The 24,901-nt window shown below is 38.3% G+C and overlaps 1 protein-coding gene across 3 annotated transcripts in view; it reads right to left on the bottom strand.

The window, feature by feature from the left end:
• Positions 1–22,234: 22,234 nt before the first annotated feature.
• PTPRK (protein tyrosine phosphatase receptor type K) overlaps positions 22,235–24,901 on the bottom strand; it is a 543,822-nt gene continuing 541,155 nt past the window's right edge. For all 3 annotated transcript variants that reach the window (XM_058676903.1, XM_058676779.1, XM_058676746.1), the window contains one exon: positions 22,235–23,740. In XM_058676903.1, coding sequence (XP_058532886.1) covers positions 23,687–23,740 — 54 coding nt within the window. In that variant the 3' untranslated portion in view covers positions 22,235–23,686. The remainder of the gene's footprint in view (positions 23,741–24,901) is intronic.

Genomic DNA, 24,901 nt, shown 5'->3' with positions numbered 1-24,901 from the left:
CATTCCTGAGATTCCCATCATGGCTTGGTGCTAGGAGTGCTGGCAAGTTTTCAACCCCTCTACCTAGCACAGACAGGGCCAGGAAGGGGCTGCCCCACAGTCCCTAACCCAGGGCATGCTAGCCGAACTGTGGAACCCAGGGGTCTAATGGCCTAAGAGGCCTGCTGGGCAGCAGGGGACCCACCCAGGAGGTTCCAGGGAACCATCTTCAGTGGTGTAATTATTTCTTTTAGTTGAATGTTAACAGATTGTCAAGATTACACAAGAAATATCTACTTAAATGACGGAATACACAGGCCTATGAATAATTAAGATATGCCAATATCTGTACAAATTGCTTAACTCAGTTCATTTAATTCTCACAACCAATAATCCCCAAAATACAATCATTGTTATTCCCTCCTGACATGTTAGGAAACTGAAGCACGCCAACATTAGCAGATTTGTCACTCAAATAATGAATGGTAAGCAGGACTTGAACTTATGTGGTCTAGGTTCAGTCTATGCTTCTTCTAATATTTATATTAAGGAAATGTCTCAAGCGGCAAAATAGAGCTAGTCAAAATCCTTCAAAAATAGTTCAGAGAAAATTACAAGAGTTGCTCCCCTGTGTTTTCTTAAGAACTCAGAACTCCTAATGCCAGAAGTGTCAGTTTTGAAAAATTTCCTCTGCCCAAAGTTGATCATAGCTTTATTATAAAATTCTCAGTGCCTCACTCTTCTGGGTCTTCCAGCTCAGTATAGTGGGCAGGGATTTCTTTAAAGTCAAATTCAGCTGGAGGGGAAATATTAATCATTAAAGGTGGATGGGTCCCAAAGGCTTAGTGCTGCTGTTCTTTTATCCTTACACTTACTTCTTGTAATACAAATACTACAAGATTATATTTTTCTGCACATTTTGTTTTTTTTAAAGCTTGAATATATATTGACTACAACACCTTGTTTGAAATAACTCTTAATTGTGCAGGACTAGTGAACTAGTTCCCTCAGCACCCAACAGTGTTAGTTACTGTCAAGGACTCACAGTCAAATTTTGTCTCTAGGATTTCTCCGTGGCTGGAAAAAGTAGCCTCATTCAGATGAAGATGCATTCTTGAGGGCTGATTAAATTTAGTGAATAGTCAAAGTTATGGCATAAAAATATCTCAGCCTTACTCACCCAAATGAGTCCGCACTCCATGGTTATCCCAGTTACAGAAACCTCCAGAAGAGCAAGGAGAGCTTCTACTTCATTATCGTTCAATTTCATTTTTTCCCTTTTTTGCTTCTTTCATTATTGACTTGCATTGTTCCCTAATATAAAGGTATTCCCCATGAACGTGCTCTGGAAATCCCAAGAGTCTTACAAACTGTGCCCTGGTTATCCTACTTAAAAGAGTTGGTACTAGGGTTGTTGAGCGCAAGTTTGTTCAGAAATTTAACTTTAGCTCTACATCCCCTACCAACCATGTGGCAATAAGACATGATTAGTGGTGGTAAGTGAAGCATTTGCACATTGCCCCGGCATGTGGTACATTTCTTGGAAATGTTGCCAGTGGTGAATGGTGGTGGAATACCACTACATGCAACGTCATGTTGGGTGTTGTGTGGGAGAGATCCAAGGGAAATCATAAGCATAAGGATATTTTGAAAAGAGTGAAAAGCTGAAGTGATTAATTACCAATACAGAATATTAAAGGAGAGTCTCCTTGACATCAGAGACTTTGTTTAGCTGAATAGAAAAGACTGAGAATCAGATGCAGCAGTGAGTTATAAGAGAAAGTGCTGCACAGCAAATTGTGTTCTCCACCTCGATATGTTGACATGCCAAGATCAAGGCACTGACTGAGGAGGAGTCGAATCCTGAGACACAAAGCAGGGTAATCTGGGACAATGCACCAAAGGATTCTGAATTCCAGGAGTCATTTAAACCTTGGACTACAGAAATACCTCACTCTCTACTGTCTTGTATAAATTATCAATAGGAGGAAATACGTCAAGTGACATTTCAGGTGCTTCCTATTAGGAGAGCCACAGGATGGGATTTGGAACAACGCTGTGCTATCAACAGCAATCAAACATCATTGTAAAAACAGCTCTTGTAATGCTACTGGAAATCGAGCATCTGACCACAAGCATGAAATGACATGGAAAACAGAGCTACCCTCTTAAATTTGGGTTCATATGATTATGTCTTAAGACCAGGCATACTTAGCAGTAATAAGCCTATTGCAAGCTGAATGTGATATCACCAAGCCAAGAAAAAGTAATAGCAGAAAAGTTAACTACACAATTCGATGATTCAGATTTAATGTCACCGACTACAACCTGTAACAGTAACATTCTCTCACAAAATATCTCTGGTTAAATATAAGAGCCTTTGTGACTAGCTGACATGGGAAAGAACAGCCGAGCAAAACATATATATATATACTGGTTCAGTATAGGATCAAGTTGAAGATGGACCATTAATCTACTAGCTTTGTTTGGTGTGACCTTTAAAGACATTGGAGAGAAAAAACACACTCGGAAATTTTGTAGAAGTCCAGTTTCAGCAGTGTTTCTGGTCATCTATTTTGTTTTGGAAGAGAAATAGCCAAGTTGGAATAAGTAAAAACATGGATAATGACTTTTGGTTTATGGTTCTAGACTAAGAAAACTGGCAAATTTCAGAGAAGGAGATTTGAAGAAGATGAACGTGGCAGGATCCCTCAGAGAATGCACCCTGTGTGCCAGTTCTTGAACTGGGTATTATTACTAGAGAATATCCAGCAAACTCAATGTACAGAATCACACAGCTGATTATTGGTCACAGCCTCTGCCATAGTCACTGCCACACATTCAAACTGATGAGTTGAGCACATTGCACTCTATTTACACTGGAAAGCCAGGGATTTAATCTGCACAGCTGTAGCCAGTACTACTGTCCAAAAGCTTTGGGAGATTTGATCCATCAGCATGGATCCTTCATAACAGCACATTGAATATAGGGAATCATTTTAGAGCAATAAAATTAGGTAGTGAACTCATAGTCATGGTATCCACTGGTCCTATTACATTCAGCACTGTTCAGAAACTTTTCATTTGATGGAGTGAGGGAGCAGCTTGTTGATTGTGGATATTACTCACTAACTTGAACACTAGGGTGCCATCTCTCAGGATATGACATACACCCAAAATCTGTATCTATGATATAGTGTGTTCCAGTGTGTAAACTCATGGGTAAGAGAAGCAATAGGTTCTGGTAAGAGGGAATTAATCATCATCAAGCTCAGTGACTTAATGTGGATTTTATTTTCCAAAACCTTGACTCCAACTTTGCAGCTCTAGTGATTTTTGTCCCCAGAAATGGAGCATTCGTACCAGATATCACAGTGAGAACCTTCTTAGGTTTTCAAACCAAAGTTGCTGTTGGCCATTTCAGATTCACATCCAAAGCCTAAGCGGGTAAGGAATATTGTCACCATCCTGTGTGATATACTTGATTGTGACATTTGGGAGGGGACAAGGTTGATGGTACACAACAGACCAGGGAAGAATGCATTCAGCATCCAGACGATGCACGGGACATTTATTTTCTAATGCCCGTCATTGACACTAAACAGTCAAGTATAGCAGCTATGATTTGGGTATTATATGAGCAATAGGGGCTCTCCTTACAAATGAAGATCTGTATCCCCACTACAATATAAGAGGACTAGCAGTGGAGCTAGTCATTGGTGATGCAAAGGAAAGTAGTAAAGGGAAAAAAATGATGCATATTCTCAGATTTAGCCAGAGCACTGTGTAGTCTGGTATTTGAGTTGTTACTTTCGTTTTGAATGGTGCTTTGATAATAGAGAGCAAAGCTAATCCTGAATGAGTTGAATCAAAATGCAGTGACTTTGGCAAAGGGATCCCAGAAACAAATGAGATTGAACTGGGTTGTATGCACTCCAATCTCTAAGCAGGGCCAATGCTTCCATCACTAAGCTTCCAGAAGTATTTTCTGTGGACAACTGCTAATTGAATGTTCCAAAAGGTATCACTTTTGTTTGTATAGCTTCCTCCTCAAAGGTGATTCACCTTGCCGTTAGGGAGCTCCAATACCAGTGATTTGTCACTGCAAGAACACAAAGGCCTGGCATCTTCAGCTCATTTGATGCAATCCTGAAGAGCCATTCCATCTCTCTTAAATGTGCATCATGATTGAACTTCTCCCTCTCTCCAATTCTGCTTTTCTCACCCGTCAAGCATATAGTTCTTAGAAGCAATCTCCACTCCACAGTCTGTGTGCTCATCTCCATTTTCTGGCCTTCCTTCAGGCACAACAAAGTGCACCATTTTCATTTTTTTCAAATCATATTTTTTCCTACTTACCCTTTATAAACATAACTGTATTTATTTTATTCTAAGACAATAAATAAACTCTTAAACTTAAATGTGAATGTACAATGCTTTAATAGCACATAGGTGAGTCTCTCGTGACTTTTGCAGGGATATTGTGTTTGATTTTACACAGCCCTCTTTACCTTGCTCTCTTCATAAGGTGAGATTTCCAGACCAGGGTAACAGCCTGACAAATCTGGTTTTTACTCATCAACTGCTCAAAAGTGCCATAATCTATTCCTTCTATTGCTAATGTGATGGTTGAAAGAAAACCTTGCACAACTCCTCTAAATATGAAACAATGTAGTTTTTAGCTTACCACAGCCACAGATTTCCTGTAACTTTAAGTCTCTATTTCACTTCTAGAACCACAAAACGCTATCATTAACAAAAACCAAACACGTTTCACAGCTTTAATTCAAAGTTTTCAGTTAAGTCTTATTACTCAAAATAATCACCAGAAAAATATGATTTTGGCTACTGGAGTAACTTTGCACTGACACCGAAATAAATTCCAAACTTCTACCATATCATGTGCTTCACACTTTGTCTTCAAAGTAATCTCCATTACGCTTCGTCTAAACTGGTTCATGAGCAATTCACTAAGAATCTTTTCCATGTTGTCATGCCTTCCTCCCTCACAACTCTCCTACATATTGGTCAAGTCCCATTTCTCCTGTCATTTGTGACCAAGGTTTCATGAACAACAGAGGAAAAACAGAACAATCATCTCCCATTTGTCATGGGAGAAACACCACAGTCTGCGGCACAGCCTAGGAAGTCCTGCATTGTAGAAGCTCTCCCTCCATGTTCAGCTTTATCTCACATTTTGCTTTTTGGGTTTCAAGCCCAAATGAAGTGTTCTCTTGTAGTATGTGCCTTAGTCAATTTTCTGTTGCTAGAAGAAAATACCCGAGACTGAATAATTTGTTAAAGAACAGTGTTTGTAGTTCTCGAGTCTTGTGGGGTGGGCAAGATCAAGTCTGGGGCAGGTGCAAGTCTGGTATTTGATGAGAGTTGGTTTGCTGGAAGATCAGAGACCAGGAGAAAGAGAGAGTGCCAGATTCACCCTTTTGTAATGAACCCACTGCTGTGAAAACAGCTTTAACTCATTCGTAAGGGCAGAGCCCTCTTTGTGATTCCACCTCCCGATACATTCATTCCAGCAATCACATTTCAACACGAATTTTGGACAAGAGAAAACTTCAGACCACAGCAGCACCCGCTTTTGCTTCCAAGAGTCATTTACTTCTCATTCCTCATTCCAATAATCCTGCCTTTTGCCTTAGAGTTTCTTACCTAGCTGTTTCTCAGTATTTCAACTTAAGATCATTTTTTATCTTCTCAGTGAAACATGGTCTTGTTTTCCAAGATTAAGTTTCTTTAGTGTATACTTTCAGAGCATGTAATTCTCTAGGCAGCTGTCACTGGTAAACTATATGCTAGTTACCCACTTTCTTCATATTGAGACCGTGCTTTGCTTGTTGGCCAATACAGGATTTGGGTAGAAAATAAGAAGTATCTATTTGAAAATCAGAAATACCGACATGAAGTATGTCTAGGAGGAAGTCTGGCAGTGAAGATACAGGTTTCCCACACCAGAGCACCCGGTTTTGCTTTCCATCTTTGGTTCCTGAATCCAGCTTTCTGATGATGCAGATCCCCGGAGGCCCCATTATGGCTTAAGTAACTGGTCTCTTTCTATCCACATGGGAAACTTGGATTGTAATCTTGCCTCCTTACTTACCTGGGACTTGGATATTTTGGGCATTTGAGAAGTGAGCCAACAGATTGGAGATCTCACATTTCTCTCTCTCTGCCTTTCTCATTCATTTATTGATTTTTAGAAAAATAACTGCAGAAATCATGACATACAGGAGTTTATTTGTGATCTGGACTGAGTCTGTGCAGCTAACTCACCAAAGTATGACTGTAAGCTGCAGGCTAAACCTCCCATCAGCAATCTCCTCGAGCCCACAATTTCCTTAACTCATGCCTGCTACTTCTTTTCTTTCTCAATGTTTTGTGAGATTTTCTTTGTTTTTCTGTATCAATGTTTCACTAATAGATATGACTTGCTGCCAGAAATTCTGGGCATTATAGTCCCAAGCTTCTAGATTAAGGTCAGCCTATAGTTTCTGTAAAAAGTGATATAGTCAATTATTTTAGCCTTTGCAACTGAATCATGCAAAACAGCCATAGACAACAAATATTTGAATTTCAGATCATGTTGGCATATTATAAACTCATTTTCTTTTCATTTTTCCAGCAACAATTTAAAAATGTAAAACCTGTTTTAGCATGAACAATGTAAAGCAGGTGGCAGATTGAATTTGGCCCACAGGCAGTTGTTTGCTAATCCTTGCTCTAGAGCCTGCAAAACAAGAAGAATAGAAGTAGCATGAATGTGCCCACTGACAATCTGGTCTGTAACTAATAAAATCACCATGGCAGCAATAGGCCATAGGTATGTATGGGGGACAGACACAGAAGAACATATTAGAGAGTTTTTGTGGTCTCTTGACCCTCTCAGTTTCAGCTTTGAATGCATGGGTACTTCGATGTTCACAGAAAAATGAATATTAAATAGAGGTTTGGGGTTACTGCTTGGCCTTAGCAGTAAAGATGTATGCAGCAGAGTGGCTGAGTTCTAGTCCTATTCCACTTCTAATCCCAAATTCTAGTTGAAGAAGATATTAGGAGCTAGACATAATGATTCAAGTAGTTGGGTACTTGCCAGCTATGGTAAAGTTCTAGATGAACTCCCTGGAACCTGACTTCACCTGTAGACATCTGGGCAGTGAAGAAGCAGACAAAAATGAATGTCTTTGTGTCTCTGCCTCTCAAATAAATAACTTTTTTAAAAGATCAATTTGTTTTGGTGCAAAAATTTTTTTAAATTCATGTAGTTTTTCATTATGCGATTTTTCCATTATGCTATTTTCCATGAATAATCTGAAAATTCCTTCCAGTGCATAGATTTCAATCTTCTGTACCTATGTCGGGAGCACTGCACGTGTGCCCTAAGATGGCTCTGAGACCTATCCTCCCCCCGGAGCTGGGCGGTACACAGGTTTCAGGAAGTGCCTTCTGATTGGCCCGTAGCTGCATGCTTAGCGCGCTTGCTACGCATGATCAGAGCCATGATTGGCATGCCTGCCGCGTGCATCAGTGACCTTTAAGCTGATTGGACTAGGATTGTATTTAGTGGTGGGGGTTTCAGGAAGAAGGGGGCCAGGACAGGAAGACGGAGACGGACGGACGAACGGACTGAGACGGAGGACAGGGTACGACTGGAATGGACTGACAGGACGGACAGACAAAAGAAGACTAGGGGTGACGAGGAGGTTGGGGAATGAAACAGAGACAAACGGGAGGAAAAGGGAGAAGTCGAGTCGACTGGCTGGGAAACGGACTGGTTGGAAGAATAAAGTTCCTCAAGAAACAGAGCCTGGAGTGTTGGGTGAATTCTTCTGCGGGACGGAAGACCCCGACATACCTAAATAAATTTATGCTTAAATTTAACTTTCCCCAAATATTTGAAGTACTTCCATGTGTCATTTACATTTAGTAATGAATATATTTCTGCAGAAATCCAACTTAAATTCTTTCTGCTATCTCCATTCTTATAGTCTCTTGGTATTCCACAACACAAACCACTATTCCTTTCCTACCATGGGCAGTTAGTTCACTAAAGCAAGTGTATCAATGAAGAATAGTGATCAGAAATCACGAAAGAGGCTTACTACAAAACCTCAGAGATCTCCAATGTGTTAGCACTCTTGCCAGCAACCAGCTTTATCCTTTTCAACTGTACATACTTCAAGTGCCATCCAGTATGCTAAGTCATAGACCTCAAGACAGGTCAGGTTGTACAAAACCACATCTGCTAAAGAATGTTCTTCTGCTCTGAATACCTCTTAGGGCAGGTGTCCTATGGATTACCTAGTAGATAGGACAGACTAGCATACCCAAATGGGGTACTTGCTGTCTGATGATACAATTGATTCTATGGCTCTTATTTAATGAGCTTGTAAGTCATCTTAGCTTGAAACAGCTTGACATTTTCACCCCACTGCTTTATTGGAATTCTACAATATCATATGTGTGAGTTTTTATTTTGTTTCTCTACAACCACCAAGTGTCTTCCTGAGGGATATGGCTTATTCCTGATGACATGGTTGAAATAAATGATACAACACAACATTCAGTTGGATATTCAGATGATCAGAAAGTCATTATTCAAAGGACCCATTTGTAAAATGAGATGAGGAACTTGTACCAGAATATAAATAAATGTGCAGATATTTTATCAAAAATGTTTATCTAGGGCAAAGTTTTCAGCTAGAAATTTTTCACTAAGCTTGGTGACAGCACTCACATTCTGAAACAAATGTCCCAGTTCACCAGGGACAAGTCAGAAACATTGACCAGAATCAGGTCACAGCTAATACTTTGAGGATCACTGCTCTAGTCCAGACCTCAACACGACAGAAATCTGGCATAGCTTTGATGAAGTACAGTAAAGTTGCACTGCTGAATCTTTGGGCAAAGGTGAAGCATTGTAGGTTACTTTTACTGGTAGAAACTAAAAGGAAAGCATTTGGTAGGTCAGTGAGTTCATACTGCATGCCAGAGGCAAATGTGTTATAGTGAAGACACCGGCTACTGATTGACTCAGATGACCAGTGCTCCGTGTCCCCCTGGTGGGGAGTTTGTGCAGGCAATCATCAGATGTGTGAATGATCCAACCTCATGATACAATTTGATGAACTGCAGTCTGGGGCCACGTTTTGAATCAATTACAGAATATCAGCTAAAATTTGTGGCAGGGCATAAATGGCATACTCAAACAACTAATGGAGAGGTTTCCTTTAGTTTTGTTTTGATTTTAGGACTTCATATGGTAGTATGAAGCACCTAGGAAGTAAAAGAAGTTGGAAGTCAGGATCATTCCTGAACCTAAGGGTGAAAGTGAAGCAGTGTCACTAGAATCTAGAGAGCTAAAGATACCAGGAGTTCTTCAGCACGTCCACAGAAAATGCATGATACAATTGTATGAGTAAAAAAAAAAAAACAGACTTATTTCTTGTGTATATGAAAGGCAAGGCTTCAGAAACACAGACAGAAGAGATAGGGAGAGAGATTCTGCATCTGCTGATTCACTCCTCAAATGGCCGCGTTGGCTGGGAAGGGGTCAGGCAGAAGCCAGGAGTGAGCAGCTGCTTTTGTCTCTCACGTGGGTGCAGAGGTGCCAGCTTATACTGCTTTCTCAGGCACGTCAGCGCAGAGCTGGATTAGCAGTGGAGTCACTGGAGCTACAATCAAAGCCTCTATGGGATGCTGGCCCTCAGGCAGAAGCCCAACCTGCCTCACCACAGTGCCAGCCCCTCTAATGTATATATAAAACATATCATTTAATTTCATTTTCCATAAACCTTTGAAGTCCATTTGCAAAAGATGAATGGTTCCCTTCCAGGATGTTTATAAAACAGTTGAAGCCAGTTTTAAAACTGTGGATCAGGATAAGGGAAGTAACACTTGTTTTCTTCTGCCACCTGATTTGCTGGTGCCACAGTATGACCAAACCTTTGTCTAGGTCAGATAACAAGGGAACCAAAGCTGATGCACTCACAATGGGTCAGCCTTCCAGAACACAGAAACAGAAACTGCCTCTGATGAGAAAAACAAAGAAAATGGGGACTCTTTATTGACAAATTCATCCGGGAGAAAAATGCCTGTATAATTAAACATAGCCATTAAAAAAAATCTGAAGCGACTTTCCAATATAAATAAATCTCAAAAATATAAGTGAAAAACAGCATGCAGCAGCAGGATACTCATAGCACAATACCTATATAACATTTAAAATCCAGTAAAGCCTTTTTTATAGATAACATATATACAGAGGGAAAAGATTTTATGATAGCCACTACTGGGGATTAAAGTTGTGTGCATCATTGTTATGGGTTGGAAATGTCTGAAAATATCTTCATTCTACCCTCACACTTGAATAATTTGGCTGTGTATATTAGTTGCCTCATGCTGTGAGTTGTAGTTGATGTGCTGAAGTTTTATTCCTCAGTACTTCAAAATGTGACCCAATTTGGAAATAGTCTATGAAGATACAAGCGGTTATGGTAAAATGAAGTCATATTGTAGTATGACTCCTTATTGGGATGGGACTAGTGCTATAAAAACAGAAGAGACACTAGGAAGTAACCACATGAGGTTGGAGGCAGAGGCTGGAGTGGTGCAGGTGCAAGCAAGGAAGACCAGCAATCTCTGGAAAACCACCTGTAACAAGAAAGGAATTTCCTCTAAAGATATCTGGAGCGATAGGGCCAGGCCAACTGTTTAATTTCATAATTCCAGACTCCAGAATTGGAAAAAACTAATTTTTGTTATTCTAAGTCACCCAATGTATGGTTTCATGTGGCAGCAATAGGAATCTAATAGTCTCAGGATGTTTGCCCAAAGTATGTAACATGGTTTGAGGCTATTAGGCCTCAGTTGAACAGCTGGATGACTTCTTCTCTCCACCAAGGCCCTAACTTCACAGATAGTTTAGCTATAGGGCCATCCATCTCCCTTGACACCCTATATATTACACAGCTTCAGTCCCACTCACTGCTATGCCCTTCTGTTTGATTTTCAGCAAAGACTCTCTATTTCTTATACATGAGATTTCTCTTTGTAAGTTTCACCATAGGCTCTATGTTTACAAAATATGTCTATGTTGCTATCATTTATAAGTTTGGACTAGGATTAAGGAAGATTTTATTTGCATTGAATCAATGATCTTGAATAGGATGAATGCCATTGTCTTTTTAGATCCAGATTTATTTTTTATTTCTTATGGTCCTGAGTCAAATTATTTACTAAAGTGCTCATTGAATTCATGAATACTATAAACGAAGCGCCAAAGTACTAAGGGGAATGAGCTACCCAGTGTACTCAAAAGATCATCTTGGAAAGAACCCAGGAACAGATGCCTTTGGGTCTCATTTGTTTGTTTTCTCTTCAGAAACACTGTTTCATGTAATGGGGAAAAAATGAGAAGAAAGAAGCCTGAATTCCAAGCGTGGCTTGAATTTTATCTAATAAACATTCAGTGAAATCAACTATGCACAACACAGAACACCAAGCTCTGGAACATGCAGTTTGAAGGTAGAAAGACTGGAAGCTAACGATGAAGCAACTATTATCCAAGTTCTAGGCTCTGCTTACCAAGTCGTGCATGATGTGGAACTCTCCAGCTGGTCTCATGCTGCATGACGTCATACACTGAGTCCACTGTCTGCACTCACCACTTCTTCCTTGTTCACATCTGGCTTCATTTTATTTCGGTAACTGTTTCTCTTCTCTCTCTCTCTCTCTGTCTCTCTCTCTCTCTCTCTCTCTCTGTGTGTGTGTGTGTGTGTGTGTGTGTGTGTAGAAAAAGAGAGAACAGAGAGATAGCACTGCGACTGCTGGGGCTAGGACCTGGTAGCCTAACCCAGATCCTGAGTTTGGGTGGCAGAAACTTAACCACCTGATCCTCACTGCAGCCTTCTAGGTTGTGCATTACCAGGGATCTTGAATTGGGAGGTAAATTCTGATACCAACTCCAGGCACTTTTATCTAGGACACAGACATATTAAATGATATTTCAATATCTAATTAAGTGCTAATGACCGTTTCAGGGTTGTAGATTAAAGGGACCCTCTCTTTCATTTTCTTTCGATAGCCAGATCACATGACAACACATCATCCAACTGTAGTCAATATGCCTAGTACGAAAAAAGGGGCTGCAATAAGTTCTTGTGAAATTATGCTGTATTCTGAAAATAACTACATATAGATTGCAACATTTTTTTCACAAAAAATTTTAATTCCATTAGCTTTCTGAAGAGTCCTCATATCACTAATCAACACATGCTTTGTTTATTTTTCCTCAACATATTTGCTAGTCTTCTGTCTTTCCCATCTGGTTTCACTTCTTTGGACATCTTTGGATAAACACAAGATTTTAATAAAAATCTTCTTTTGTATTTCATATTTTAGGGATGCAATTCTTCTAACAGTAGACAAAGGGAAAAACTGAAAAAGGGTATTTTTTTCTCATAAGAAAAATGGGATAATTGACTTAGATACTAATAACAGCATAATATTTTTTTTTCTTAAGTTCATTGAAATGGAAGATGGTTTTGGCTCACCTGCTAATGCAGAGAGTGTCTAATGTAGGCAGATCACCTGTTACGTCATCTGTGTAGCAGGGCATGTCTTAGGAAAAATATATGAGAACGTACATGTAGATACGCATATCCATCCCAAGCAGGTAGAAGGGGTGGCTTCTGGGATCCAGACAGCTTCCTTTATCTAGTTCCCTGGGCTTCCTCTTACTATTTGGCTAGACCAGGTTTGGAGGCCATTGAAAGAGAAAGTAAAACTAGAAACAGGTTTTCAAAAGTTAACAGCCAATAAAGCAACCTGTGATTCTCTGCATTCTATCCCTGACCCTTTGGTCTCGGTCTTAACTTACTGCAGAGGCCATAACAAAGATTTTAGCCAGCTGGATGTTGAAAAATCTGCTGCTTGACCCTCATGGGCCTCCAGGATTTCGACAATAAGGTGCTGCAGGAACAGGGATGAGTTTCCAGAACCTTTAAAGGGATCTTATTTGAAAAGTAAAGTTAGGGGGTGTGGCGAATCTTTGCAGTTTGAATCAAGTTAAGGTCATTCTGGATTACCACGGTGAGCGCTATCCAATGACAAGATAACCTACTTGAGAAGAAGGTATAGAAAGAAGAGGAAAAGCTGAGAGAGGATCACATGCGGATGAAAACAGTTGGAGTGACCTGTCCACGCATCAAGCAGCTTGAAAAAGAGCCCATGTTGCATTCACTAGCAGAGCTTACAAGCCCTGCCAACCCCTTGACTTCAGACTAATGGTCTCAGAAACTGTGAGGAGACACATTACTATTATTTAAAAAACAGGTTTGTGATCACTAACACTAATACAAAATTAATATTTCTTTGCAACATAATAGAAAATAAATAGCAATTTGAATGAACTCAATGACAGCAGAACCACCAGGACCCAGCACGTTAGCCTAGTGGCTAAAGTTCTCACATTGTGTGTGCCCTGATCCCATATGGTTCATATCCAATGTCCCTGCTTCACATCTAACTCCCTGCTTGTGGCCTGGGGAAGCAGTGGAGGACAGTCCAAAGCCTCGGGACCCACACTTGTGTGGGAGACCAGGAGGAAGCTCCTGGCTCCTGGTTTTGGATCAGCTCAGCTCTGGGCCACTGGGGACTGATTAGTGGACTGAAGAGCTTCCTCTCTGTTTTTTCTCCGCTCTATAACTGACTTCCCAATTAAAAAAAAAAAATCTTAAACAAAAAGCATTACCACCAAGATTTTAAATCTTCCAGAAGTTACAATTTGGTTTAGTCTACCCCAAGGTGCACTGAGTTCAGCAGGGCATGCAGGCCCCACATTCCATGTAAGGAAAACCATGGCCTTAAGAACAGTTACAGAAACGAGGAGTGTAGTAGCTATGAATATAAAGTTTCTTCCTCATTTGTGATGTATATATTATGAAAGTTTTTCAGAAATTCAAAGCAAATGGATATACACATTTACTTTTGTTCAAAAATTTGTGAAACTCATTTATACAAACTATCCTCAAAATGTTTGCAAGAGATGCCTACTATGAACAATTGATGGATTCAAAAATATTTGAAACCAAACTTATCATTCAATTGTACTTCCAGTAAACTTACTAAAGTATCCTCATATATGCCCATATGTTAGATTTTTCTTTTTTCTACTCATATTTGCTATCAAACTTAATTAATTGCCATATTCGTGAGGACTTGAAACAACATGCATATAGCTTCCATGCAGCAGCAATCTGAGCATTATTTAAGTGGATATTCTGCAGATGTTTCCGTTTGAAATCTGAGGTCCTTTTCAGGGCACATGCAGTTTGGAAAATTCTAGCTCCTTCTGTTTTAGGACCAAATTCCCTCCTGAGGCCATTTTCAGATCCTACAGTATCTTCCGTATTTAAAGATATAATCTGATATTGTAAAACACCTGCCTCTCTCAACTTGGAAACTTACTTTATTCAGTAGGAAGATCTCTTGATTTGAGTCTCATCTTTCATAGAAGCCTGTGCTCTTTATTTCTTCAAAAATAAAATAGAATATCACAACCAGGATGTAGAAACTGATACAATCCACTAACACTGTTCAGAATTACTCAATTTACTTTTATTTATTTGTATGTGTATATGGTTCTATACATTTTCCTGTATGTGTTGCTTTATTCTTCCAACAGGACACTCAAGGTGGTTCCATCACCACAGGGGACCTTATATTGCCCCCGTTCTTAAAACCACATGTACCTCCTATTTGTACTCTACTCCCATTCTTAGTGTGGCAAAAAGTTATTTTCAAGTTTTTAGTATTTGCCATTTCAAAAATGTTACATAAAAGAAATCATATAGTACATACCCTTTTGAGATCAACTCTTTCACTCAATATAACTTCCTGGGGAGTCATCCAAGTTGTTCAGTCCTTTTTATTACTAGCAGTTTTTCATAGTCTGGATGTATCATGGTTTGTTTAACTATTCACCCTTGGGCTGTTCTCAGTGTTCAGTTGTTATGAATAATGCTCCTATAAATATTAATATACAAGTATTTGAATGAGCAAAAATATAAGGGTATTTCAAAATGTTCATTGAAAATGAAGTTGAAAAATAACTTCATCATGGTAGAAAAGTTAAAGATTCATCGGTTTGAAAAGGTCACCAAGAAGTCCAAAGAAAATATATATTATCAGAAAATTAAGCATGACTTTCATTTACTGCGTCAAATAAATTTACCTTTTAATTATACCTTACCACAAATTTTGTGAAATACCCTTAGATGTACAGAAAGATTCTTCATGGTGGGTCCAGAATATGGGACCATAGCCCTAGTGGGCCTGGAAGAGTCACATCAAGTCAAAAGGAAGTATGCTTCAACCTTAGGCCTATCATTTCCTTCTTTATTTTTTTTTTTAAGATTTATATATTCTTATTGGAAAGACAGATATACAGAGAGGAGCAGAGACAGAGAGGAAGATCTTCTGTCTGATGGCTCACTCCCCAAGTGGCCACAATGGCTGGAGCTGAGTCAATCTGAAGCTAGGAGACAGGAGCTTCTTCTGAGTCTCCCACGGGGGTGCAGGGTCCCCAGGCGTTGGGCTGGCCTCAAATGCTTTCCCAGGACACAGGCAGGGAGCTGGATGGGAAGAGGGGCCTCCAGGATTTTAACTGGCACCCTTACGGGATCCCAGTGCGTTCAATACAAGGACTTTAACTGCTGCGTTATTGCACCATGCCCAGGCCTATCATTTCTTTCCACTTGCCCATTTCTCCTTTGGACATGGGAATGTTTAACCTGAGCATGTCCCACCAGTTATTTTGGAAGATACTTGGTTTACAGGCTACTGCTTAGGGTACATTTATTACAGAATGAATTGCATCTTAAGTGACATGCATACCTAAGGACTTCAGACTTTTGGGTTGATATTTTTTTCTTTTTTGTGGCTGCAGTATTTGTAGTGACATCCTCTGCTTGGATTTTTGTATTATTGGATTACGTATTCTGATTTTATTTTATTTTTGTCTATCTTGTTGAGTTTTATTTTTACTTAATTTTTAAAAGTTATTAATATTTTCTAGGAAAGTCAGATTATAGAGAAAAGCAGAGACAGAGAGAAAGATCTTCCATCTGCTGGTTCACTCCCCAAGCAGCCACAATGGCTGGAGCTGAGCTGATCCAAAGCCAGGAGCCAGGATCTAGGAACTTCTTTTGGGTCTCCCACACAGGTTCAGGATCACAAGTCTTTGGACTGTTCTCTATGCTGTCCCAGTCCACAAGCAGGAAGCTGGATGGGAACTGGAGCAGCTGAGATAAGAACTGGCACCCATATGGGATCCCAGCACATGCAAGGCGAGGACATTAGCGCCTGGGCTATCTGGGTGCCTATGTTTATATTTATATTCTCTGTTAACTTTTGGTTTTTTTCTTCTATATTCTTGTGATACTCTTTGATAATGGAATTATAACTTTTTAAGATTCTAGTGGAAAGGCAGATAGGATTTATGGAGAGGAGAGACAGAGAAAAAGATGTTCCATTTGCTAGTTTACTCCCCAAATGGCTATGACCATTGGAGCTGAGCTGATCTTAAGCTAAGAGTCAGAAGCCACGAGCCAGAAGCCAGAATTCTCTTTAGGGTCTCCCATGTGGATACAGGAGCCCAAGGCTTTGAGCCATCCTCAACTACTTTTCCAGACCACAAGCAGGGAGCTGCATGGAAGTGGAGCAGCTGGGACATGAACCAGCATACATATGGGATTCCAGTGCTTGCTAGGTGAAGATTTAGCCATTGAACCATGGCATCGGCCCGAGATTTAAACCCATTTTTAATAATGCTATAAATTCCCTTTCATCCCTGTTTTTCCTTTTTACATCTCACAAAATTAAGAAGTATTATTGAGTTTTCATAATTTTTTGAAACTTTCTCCTTGTCTCATTATTTAGTGGAATATAGTTTAATTTCCATAAGTTTAGATATTTTTCTGTTGTTTTTCTGTTACTAAAATCAAGTCTGATACCTTCATGTTGTATGTATATACTGCATTGAATTATTTTAATTACTTTCAGATTCACTGAAACTTATCTTATGGTCCAGAATATAGCTTACCTTGCTGAGTATTCCATGGGCACTTGAAAAATGTTCTGCTGTAGTTAAGTATAATATTCATCTCAATTAGGTCTTATTCGTTGATTTTGTGTTGTTTAAATCACTCATCATTGATTTCCTGACCAGCAGTTGCTGAGAGAGGGGAGTTTCAGACTTTCAAACGTATTCAAGTATTTGTACCTTGCATTTTTATCTTTATTGAGGCTTTGTGATGCTATGTCTATATATTTAGCATCACTGTATATTCCTGTGTGACCTTTTTATCCTGTGTAATGCCTGTCTATTCTCTAATAGTTTTATTTGCTCAAATGTCTACAAGATTATAATACAGTTACACAAGAATATTTTGTGATATACAGTTTTCAGTTCTTTCATTTCAGTCTACTAACTTGATTTAATAGAAGTGAATATTTTTTTAAAGATTTATTTGCTTATTTGATAAAAATACAGAAAGTGAGTGTGTATGTGTGTGTATGTTACAGAGAGGATCTTCCATCTGCTGCATCTGCTGGTTCATTCTCCTGATGCCTGCAATGGATAGTCTTGGGCCATGCTAAATCCAGGAACTTCTTCTGGCTCTCCCATATCAGTGGCAGGGACCCAAGCACTTGAGTCAACTGCTGATTTTCCCCCCGGTCGTTAGGGAGCTGAATTGACATTGGAGAACCTGGGACATGAGCCAATGCTGGCTTTCCCAAACACAATGCTGGTTCTGAAGTAAAATTTTCATTTATACTATATGTGTAAATGAATCAGATCCTAAAACCCAGTCTTTCACTGCATGATTTTTTATTGGCATATTTAGAAAATTTTAGGTAATTAGTGATGTTAATGTTTTAGGCATGTTTCCCCTCATTCTTTCTCTCGATTTCTCCACCTTTATTTTCCTGAGGGTCTTACAGAAACAAGTTCTAAGATTTCACGATGATCCACCTATATTTTTTCAGCATGTCTTTCAGTAAAATTTTCCCAGTGATTTATCTCAGCATTGTATATACAAGAATACACCTTTCAACTGTCTGTGAAAAATGTGCATTTTCTGCTTATTCCATTTTTTATTAACTGTTTCAGGTATCCGTGTATTTAGATCATTTACTCCAGGTTATTGGTATCAACATTTCATTATTTTAAGTCAAATATGGAACTATTTACTCTACAAAGGTTCTTTTTTCTTTCCTACTTTTTATTATCTTACTCTGAGCATCATATTGTTACAACTTTTGTTTCAATTGTCAAGTATAACTGACAAAATAAACGCACAGAAAAAGTATATTTTATATTAAGGATCCATACTTCTGTTCTATTCCTTCTTCCCAATGCTTGCAAACTCTTTTTGTCATCTCTCTTCTGCTTAAAGAGCTTCCTTTAGCCTCTTTTAGGGGAGGCCTGTTAGCAACAAACACATCAGACACCGGAGTAAGAAAAGCTTAAAGTATTTTCTATCTGGTCCTTTAGAAATAAGTTTTAAAAATAAAGAAATTGGATTTGATATAAGGTCCTTCAAACCTTCAATCATCTCATGTGTAATGTCCACTCCCTGTTATCTCCTGTTATTTTGTATTTTTTTCCCTCATTGATTACATCTGATTTTAGGCAATACGGACCTTGATATAGTAAAGTAAGTAACCTGTACTTATGCATTTTAGCATACCAAGAATACAAAATGAAGGTGAAAAGAACTCAATCTAAGTTTGCTGACTGTGCTTTCGGTAATTGGATTTATATATAGAATGAGAATTCAGGTGTCCATGGTGGGTTGGCATGAACCCACACTGGTTGCACCTGTTATTGCAGTCAGAATGCACCATCACAATTTGCTAATGTGGTGTTTTCACATAAGCTATTCTGCACTTGTGACGGAAATAGTTCAGGGACACAGAAAAGTGTTCAACTTTGAGTTCTGAATACTATTGTTTACAGAAGAATTACTTTCTAGTCATTTTGGGGGGGGATGCCTTCAAGCTGAAATGTATGAACCATTTTCAGAACACAATGTTTTGTAGAATTAATCCAGGTACAAGGAACACTGAAATTTTTTTTTTTTTAATTTTAGGAGTTGAGATTCAGGTACACATGTTTTTAAAACCCCCTACCTCAAGGAGGGAAATTAAGGCACATAGGAAAAAAAGCTCAATATTAAGGTAAGATAGCTATTTAAAGACAATTAAAACTTAAATTTCTTTGAAAGAATTTTTAATATATGGAAACAACAAAGTAAACCATTCTATAATGGAAGTCACAAACTGGGAGTTTCTAGTTTTTATACAACTACACCAAAGTAGCATCATTTGTGTTTTCCTAAGCACAGAGTTAGCCAATTTTTTTTAACGCCTTTTATCCTCATTTTAAAAAGTATGTATTTCAAAGCAAAGTGACAGAGTGAAGAACAGAAAGATCTTTTATCTGCAGGTTCACTCACCAAATGTTTACAAAAGTCGGGGCTGGGTGAAGCCAGGAGCTCCATCTGGGTCTCCCACATGGGTGGCAGATACCCAAATACTGGAGCCATCGTCTGTCTTTCCCAGGCATTCTCGCACAAGCTGGACTGGAAGCAAAGACGGGACACAATCCCAGACACTCCAGTGTGTGCGTGGCTGTGGCACTGCACCACTCCCTCACCTCTTTGTTTGTTTTTGTTTTAAATGCATTGGTGGAAGTTTTCAAAAATTGACCAGGACCCAGGCTTCCAGCATTATCTCCCAGGTCCCCGTGTCAAACAGCGGCTGCCAATTCTCATCATCAGGCGGTTGTACTTACAATAGAGTTGACGATGACAGAATGCCTAGCATCTACTTTGCAATCGTAAGTGAGAAAACACCAGATGGACCAAGAGAAACATGTGTTCTAATGCAAATGGAAGGCATCATTATTTACTTGAGAGATTAAAAACATTAATATTAGAAAATGTACAAGCTGAGAATGTTTGCTGCACTAGTACAACTTGAGCAACCGACCGCTCTTTAACTTGCATGGGTCTGTTTCCTTTCTGCACGGTGCTGGCTGGTCTATACATATAGTGATACTGTTATCTTCTAAAGAAATCGCAAGTAGATGTCCGAACAACCGTGTTTTCTCCACTTACTGTTTTGTTTTTAGGGCCATGCAGCATATTTTAAATATATATTTGCTACCTGTACATTTTTTTCATTGAAGAAATGAGCTTCTGGTGAGTTAATTTAGGAATTCTTATTCTCCAAAATTATATCTCAATAGATTTCAGAGGTTGTATTTGAGTGTCACTGCTGTCTTTGAACCTAAGTTAGGAAAATCAAAATAATAAGACAGTGTTGAGACTAATACAACTGCATTAGAATAAATCAGCCCTAAGTTATCTGTGTGAGATTTCAAAGGTGAAGAGAAATTTCCAGTAACTGGCAAGTTCATCATGAGGGTTAACATCTCTCATAAAACTTCTCCCTTTCCCTGGGAAGATTTTTCACATTATAAAGAGCTTTCAGATATTCTCTAGGGACCTCATGTTTGCTTCAATGGTTTGGAAATCTCTCCTTTGATTTCTTCTGGGATCTGACAAAAATGGTGTCTCTCAGGTGTTTGTTATCTTCCAGGTCAGCATTTCAATTCACTGTGGAGGCAGCTGAAGTTGAGAAGTGTTACACATCCACCACATGTCCATTGATCTTTGGACAATTTACATTCTAGAAGCCACTTATGGCTTACTTAAAATGGATCTCAAGACAGTGTTTTGCTTTTATTTTTAGAGATAATATTTTAAGGTTACAGACCACTTGAATAGAACACAATTGCAAAGAACTCAGCATTACTCTTATATTAAGCCTTCCTAAGCTGTGCCAAATGTTCAGAAGTAATATTTCTCTGTAGGTGAACATATTGATGAGGTTAAGCCAGCTATCTCCTATTTTGCCAAAGTAAAATATGGAATAAAACAGCATATTGGCCCTATATCAAATAGTTATTTATTAAAAATGACAACGAAAAAATGGCATCAGTTCTGCTGTGAACTTCTGTGTTTTGGATTATTTTATAGGGTAGATATTACACATTATATCAGAATTTATGACATATTACTGATGTTTGTCTAAGGTCATGCAAATTAAATATAAGTATACAATTGCTATTGCTCTGTAAAATTTTAGCAAATCTCAGAGGGGATGGTCAATTAAATTAGACTACTTTGTATTGCCAAATGAGCTACGGTTATTGCTCTCCTGCTTAGTATTTAGCAGTGTCTAATGAAGCTTTTTGAGTGAAGTAGCCTGGCCTTTCATTTCTTTTTGCATGTGCCTCCTTGAACTTTCCATCTCCAGGTGAGATATAAAACTCCCTGAAACCCTAACCAGAGGCTGAGCAGGTGGTCATGGACAAGCTCCCCACAGAACTATGAAGCAAAATAAACTTTTCTGTACACATTTTCCAGTTGCTGGCATTCTGTTCAAGTGATGATCTATGGTTACTTGCCTATTTGTAAATGTCTTCAAGTGATGATCTATGGTTACTTGCCTATTTGTAAATGTCTTCAAGTTTGAAAGGAAATCAGTCTTCCCAGGAAAAGAGAATATTGCTGTATCTGAATTTTCAGTAATGAAAATTTTCACAAATGTTATAATGATAGATATATCAAAAGATAGTTTGAAGATGTCCATAATGATAATGGTTTCTAAGAAAATCAATTAATAAGGAATAAATGTCAGTACTTTTGCCCCCTTTTTTAAAACAAGCAAGCAGTATGTCTGGTGGAAAAGAGGGCACTTCTTACTTAGACTCAGATTTGAATTTCTTGAAAAATCATTCACTTTTATAACAGCATCACTTCCACCAACTGTAAAATAGGTATGATCAATACTATCAGGTTTGTTAAAAGTAAGAAGAAAATGTGTATTACACAACTGGATAGTAGCAGAAATTTAGAAACGCAAAAGTAAAAAAAAAAAAAAAAAGAAAAGAAAGAAAGCTGAAAATGATGTCAATTCCCTGGCTGTCGTTTCCTCTCCAATCACCTGGACTTCTTGGCAGTTCATTTGGAGAATAAAAATAAAAGCTGAGGCCTGGTCTTAGTTTTGCTTGTACTAGAATTTTTTGGTTTACTTTTGCCAATTTAAGAATAGATTATCAGGAAAGGTGTGAAAACTAAGAAGGAAAAATGAGGCACAAATAAGAATCGTTGCAATTATAAAAACTTTATTTCACTCTTGCTTTAATTAAATCCTTATAAGCACCATGTCATGAACTGGCAATCTAGAAAGAGGACACCAGGATGCTTTAGTCAATAACAGACTGCAAGCTAATGATGTGAAGGAGCAGCTACAGGGAGCATGTGAGCAAGACCACATCAAGCAAGGTTCATTTGAGAGTCCCCTGGCAATGCACGGAACAGGAGTCTGACATTGATTTCTACACACTTACTTGGGTCAGACCCAAAAGCCTGTGCATGTAAACATCACAAGAAACATTCAATCACCTGACTGTTTGACAGTTTGCTAAAATTTGACCCTGAAAGCATAAATGTTGTGACTTTGATTTCTTGACCAGTGCCGGGCCACAAGCTGAAAGGCTCAATTCCTTTAAAGTTTCAATGATGTTTAAAGGATATTTTCTAATTTGCGCAAGTCATCAGCAAGGCCTTTCAATGTGTGCATTTGTCATATGCGATCACCAAAATCAGTAGTGGCCTCATGAAATCGTGAAAAATTGTATGTTTTTCAACAAAATGTTTTAATTTGGTCCTATATTCAAAGACCCACTTGCCAAGAGGTTGTACATAATGATTTAATTCACGAGCATGTACACAAGAGAAACCACTATAAAGAACATTGCTTCCTCATTTGTGAATAGAAAGATTATCCTCTACTTACACTGGAACATACAAAAAATAAGCTACAAAATCGTTTACAATTGATTTTAGCTAAAGAAAAGGCTTTCTTCAGAAAAAAAAAAAGTGATTGTGTGGTGGTAGTATTTTAGCCATCAAAAAAAGGAATCTCAGTAACCAATAAATATAATGTGCTTTCTCCATATAGACAATATTTACACTTGAGTCTTTGGCTTATGTTATTTTCTAAAAAGAACTTTAAATGATCTAGCCATCATTGCACATGAAAAGAAAATAAGCCAGTTATATATATTTATATATTTATATAGAGATCTGCTACACCTGAAACGTATAAAAATGACCTTTACTATGAATTTGCAGTTTTTCTGTTCTTCCTTTTAAGATTCAATAGCTTTTACTTTTTTTTAAAAAAGGACAACTATGCCACATAGGAAGTATCCATTCATGCAACATGTGATGGCTGCTCTACTGTAATCAGGAGAGAGAAAGCTGAAGATTCACTGTACAAATACTTGTAAGATCTCACCTGAAAATGCTTCTGATTAAATAGAATCTATGTGGCACGAAATGCTGATGCTTTAATACAGTAAGAGAAATTCATCAAGTCCTTTTTTTCCATGAAGATACACAATTTCATAAGAAAAATACTTTCACCTCTCAAATGTAAAAGTCTCCCACCCCCCACATCAACATCTTTCTGCACAGGTGTAACAGGTGCAACAGCTGCTAGCTCCACAGACAATGCGGCTCCTCGCTTCAATGTGCCTCAGAGTCTCAGGCAACTAAGATGATTCCAGATACTCCAGAGCCACATCATAGCAGAAACGGTACTGCTCCTGAAAGGTGTGAGAAGAAAGCCAGTGAGTCAAGCTCAGGAAAGACTGGAAGAGAACAACAGCTAGTGAACGAGGCTCGATGATCCACTTACACTAGGGACTCCTATCTGTTTTTCTATTTGCACGATTAATGTCTGGACACACATATTTTACACCTGAGTCTACTAATGCCAGTTTGAGGAAAAGGAGCTTAATGTCAAAAAGCTATTTGATTTTCCCTGTATCTTCTCTTGGACATCTTATATTTGCATTTTAAATCAGATTATAGCAGTAATATCTGATCATCACCGAAAAATATCAAGAATCAGAATACAATTCTATCATCAACATCAATTGCTGTGAAAATGCTGTCAAATTTGCGTCCGTTCTCTAAATGTATGCTTGAGATAAATTACTTTAACATGACTGCATGTATGTAGCATTATAATCATTTCACTGTAAAAACATGATTTTGAGTCTTTTCCCATGTTATTTAACATATATTCTAGCACTACATAAAAGTGTGACATCTGGATTATTTGATTAATAGATTAACTCTATTTTCACTGTTATATAAGGATAAAATAAACATAAGTTAACATTTTTCCTTGCATTTAAGATTTACTCAAAAATTTCAAAATCCTTTCATTTAAAACTGTCTTTTACAATTTAAAATTCTATTGTAAACTATCAAAAATTAAGAACCCCTGCAATAAAAGCTTCCATCAGAAGTCTTATCATTCCTATCTGAATTACCAAGTAAATATGCTTTAAATTAGCCTCTCCCTGGGGCAAGTGTACTTGAAGAATCAAAAAGTGCTGGAAACAGTTATCTCAAGCAGTCTCTAGCGATTTTTATTGTCTGAATTTCCTCACCAACTTGATAGCTCAACCGCATAGCACACAGAACTCATGATCAACTCTGATGAAGTGGGTTTTTAGTAACAATTAGTGTGATAGGAATGTAAAGAAAAATATGTAAGGATTTGCAAAGCTCTAAAATGGAGGGTATTAAGGGTTTTTTGTTTGTTTTGTGAGTGGATAACCAGAATTAACTTTGGAGTTAAATTTGGAGTCCAAGTTACCAGAAATGAGTCCGCTAATGATTTTACATTTTGATCTGAGAGAGAAGACATAGTTTTTTTTCTTTTAAAGATTTACTTATTTCTGTTGGAAGGGTAG

Source organism: Ochotona princeps, chromosome 1, assembly GCF_030435755.1.
Source record: "Ochotona princeps isolate mOchPri1 chromosome 1, mOchPri1.hap1, whole genome shotgun sequence".
Lineage (NCBI taxonomy): Eukaryota > Metazoa > Chordata > Mammalia > Lagomorpha > Ochotonidae > Ochotona > Ochotona princeps.
Note: the sequence above shows the minus strand (reverse complement) of the source record. Positions and strands in the feature narration are given on the sequence as shown.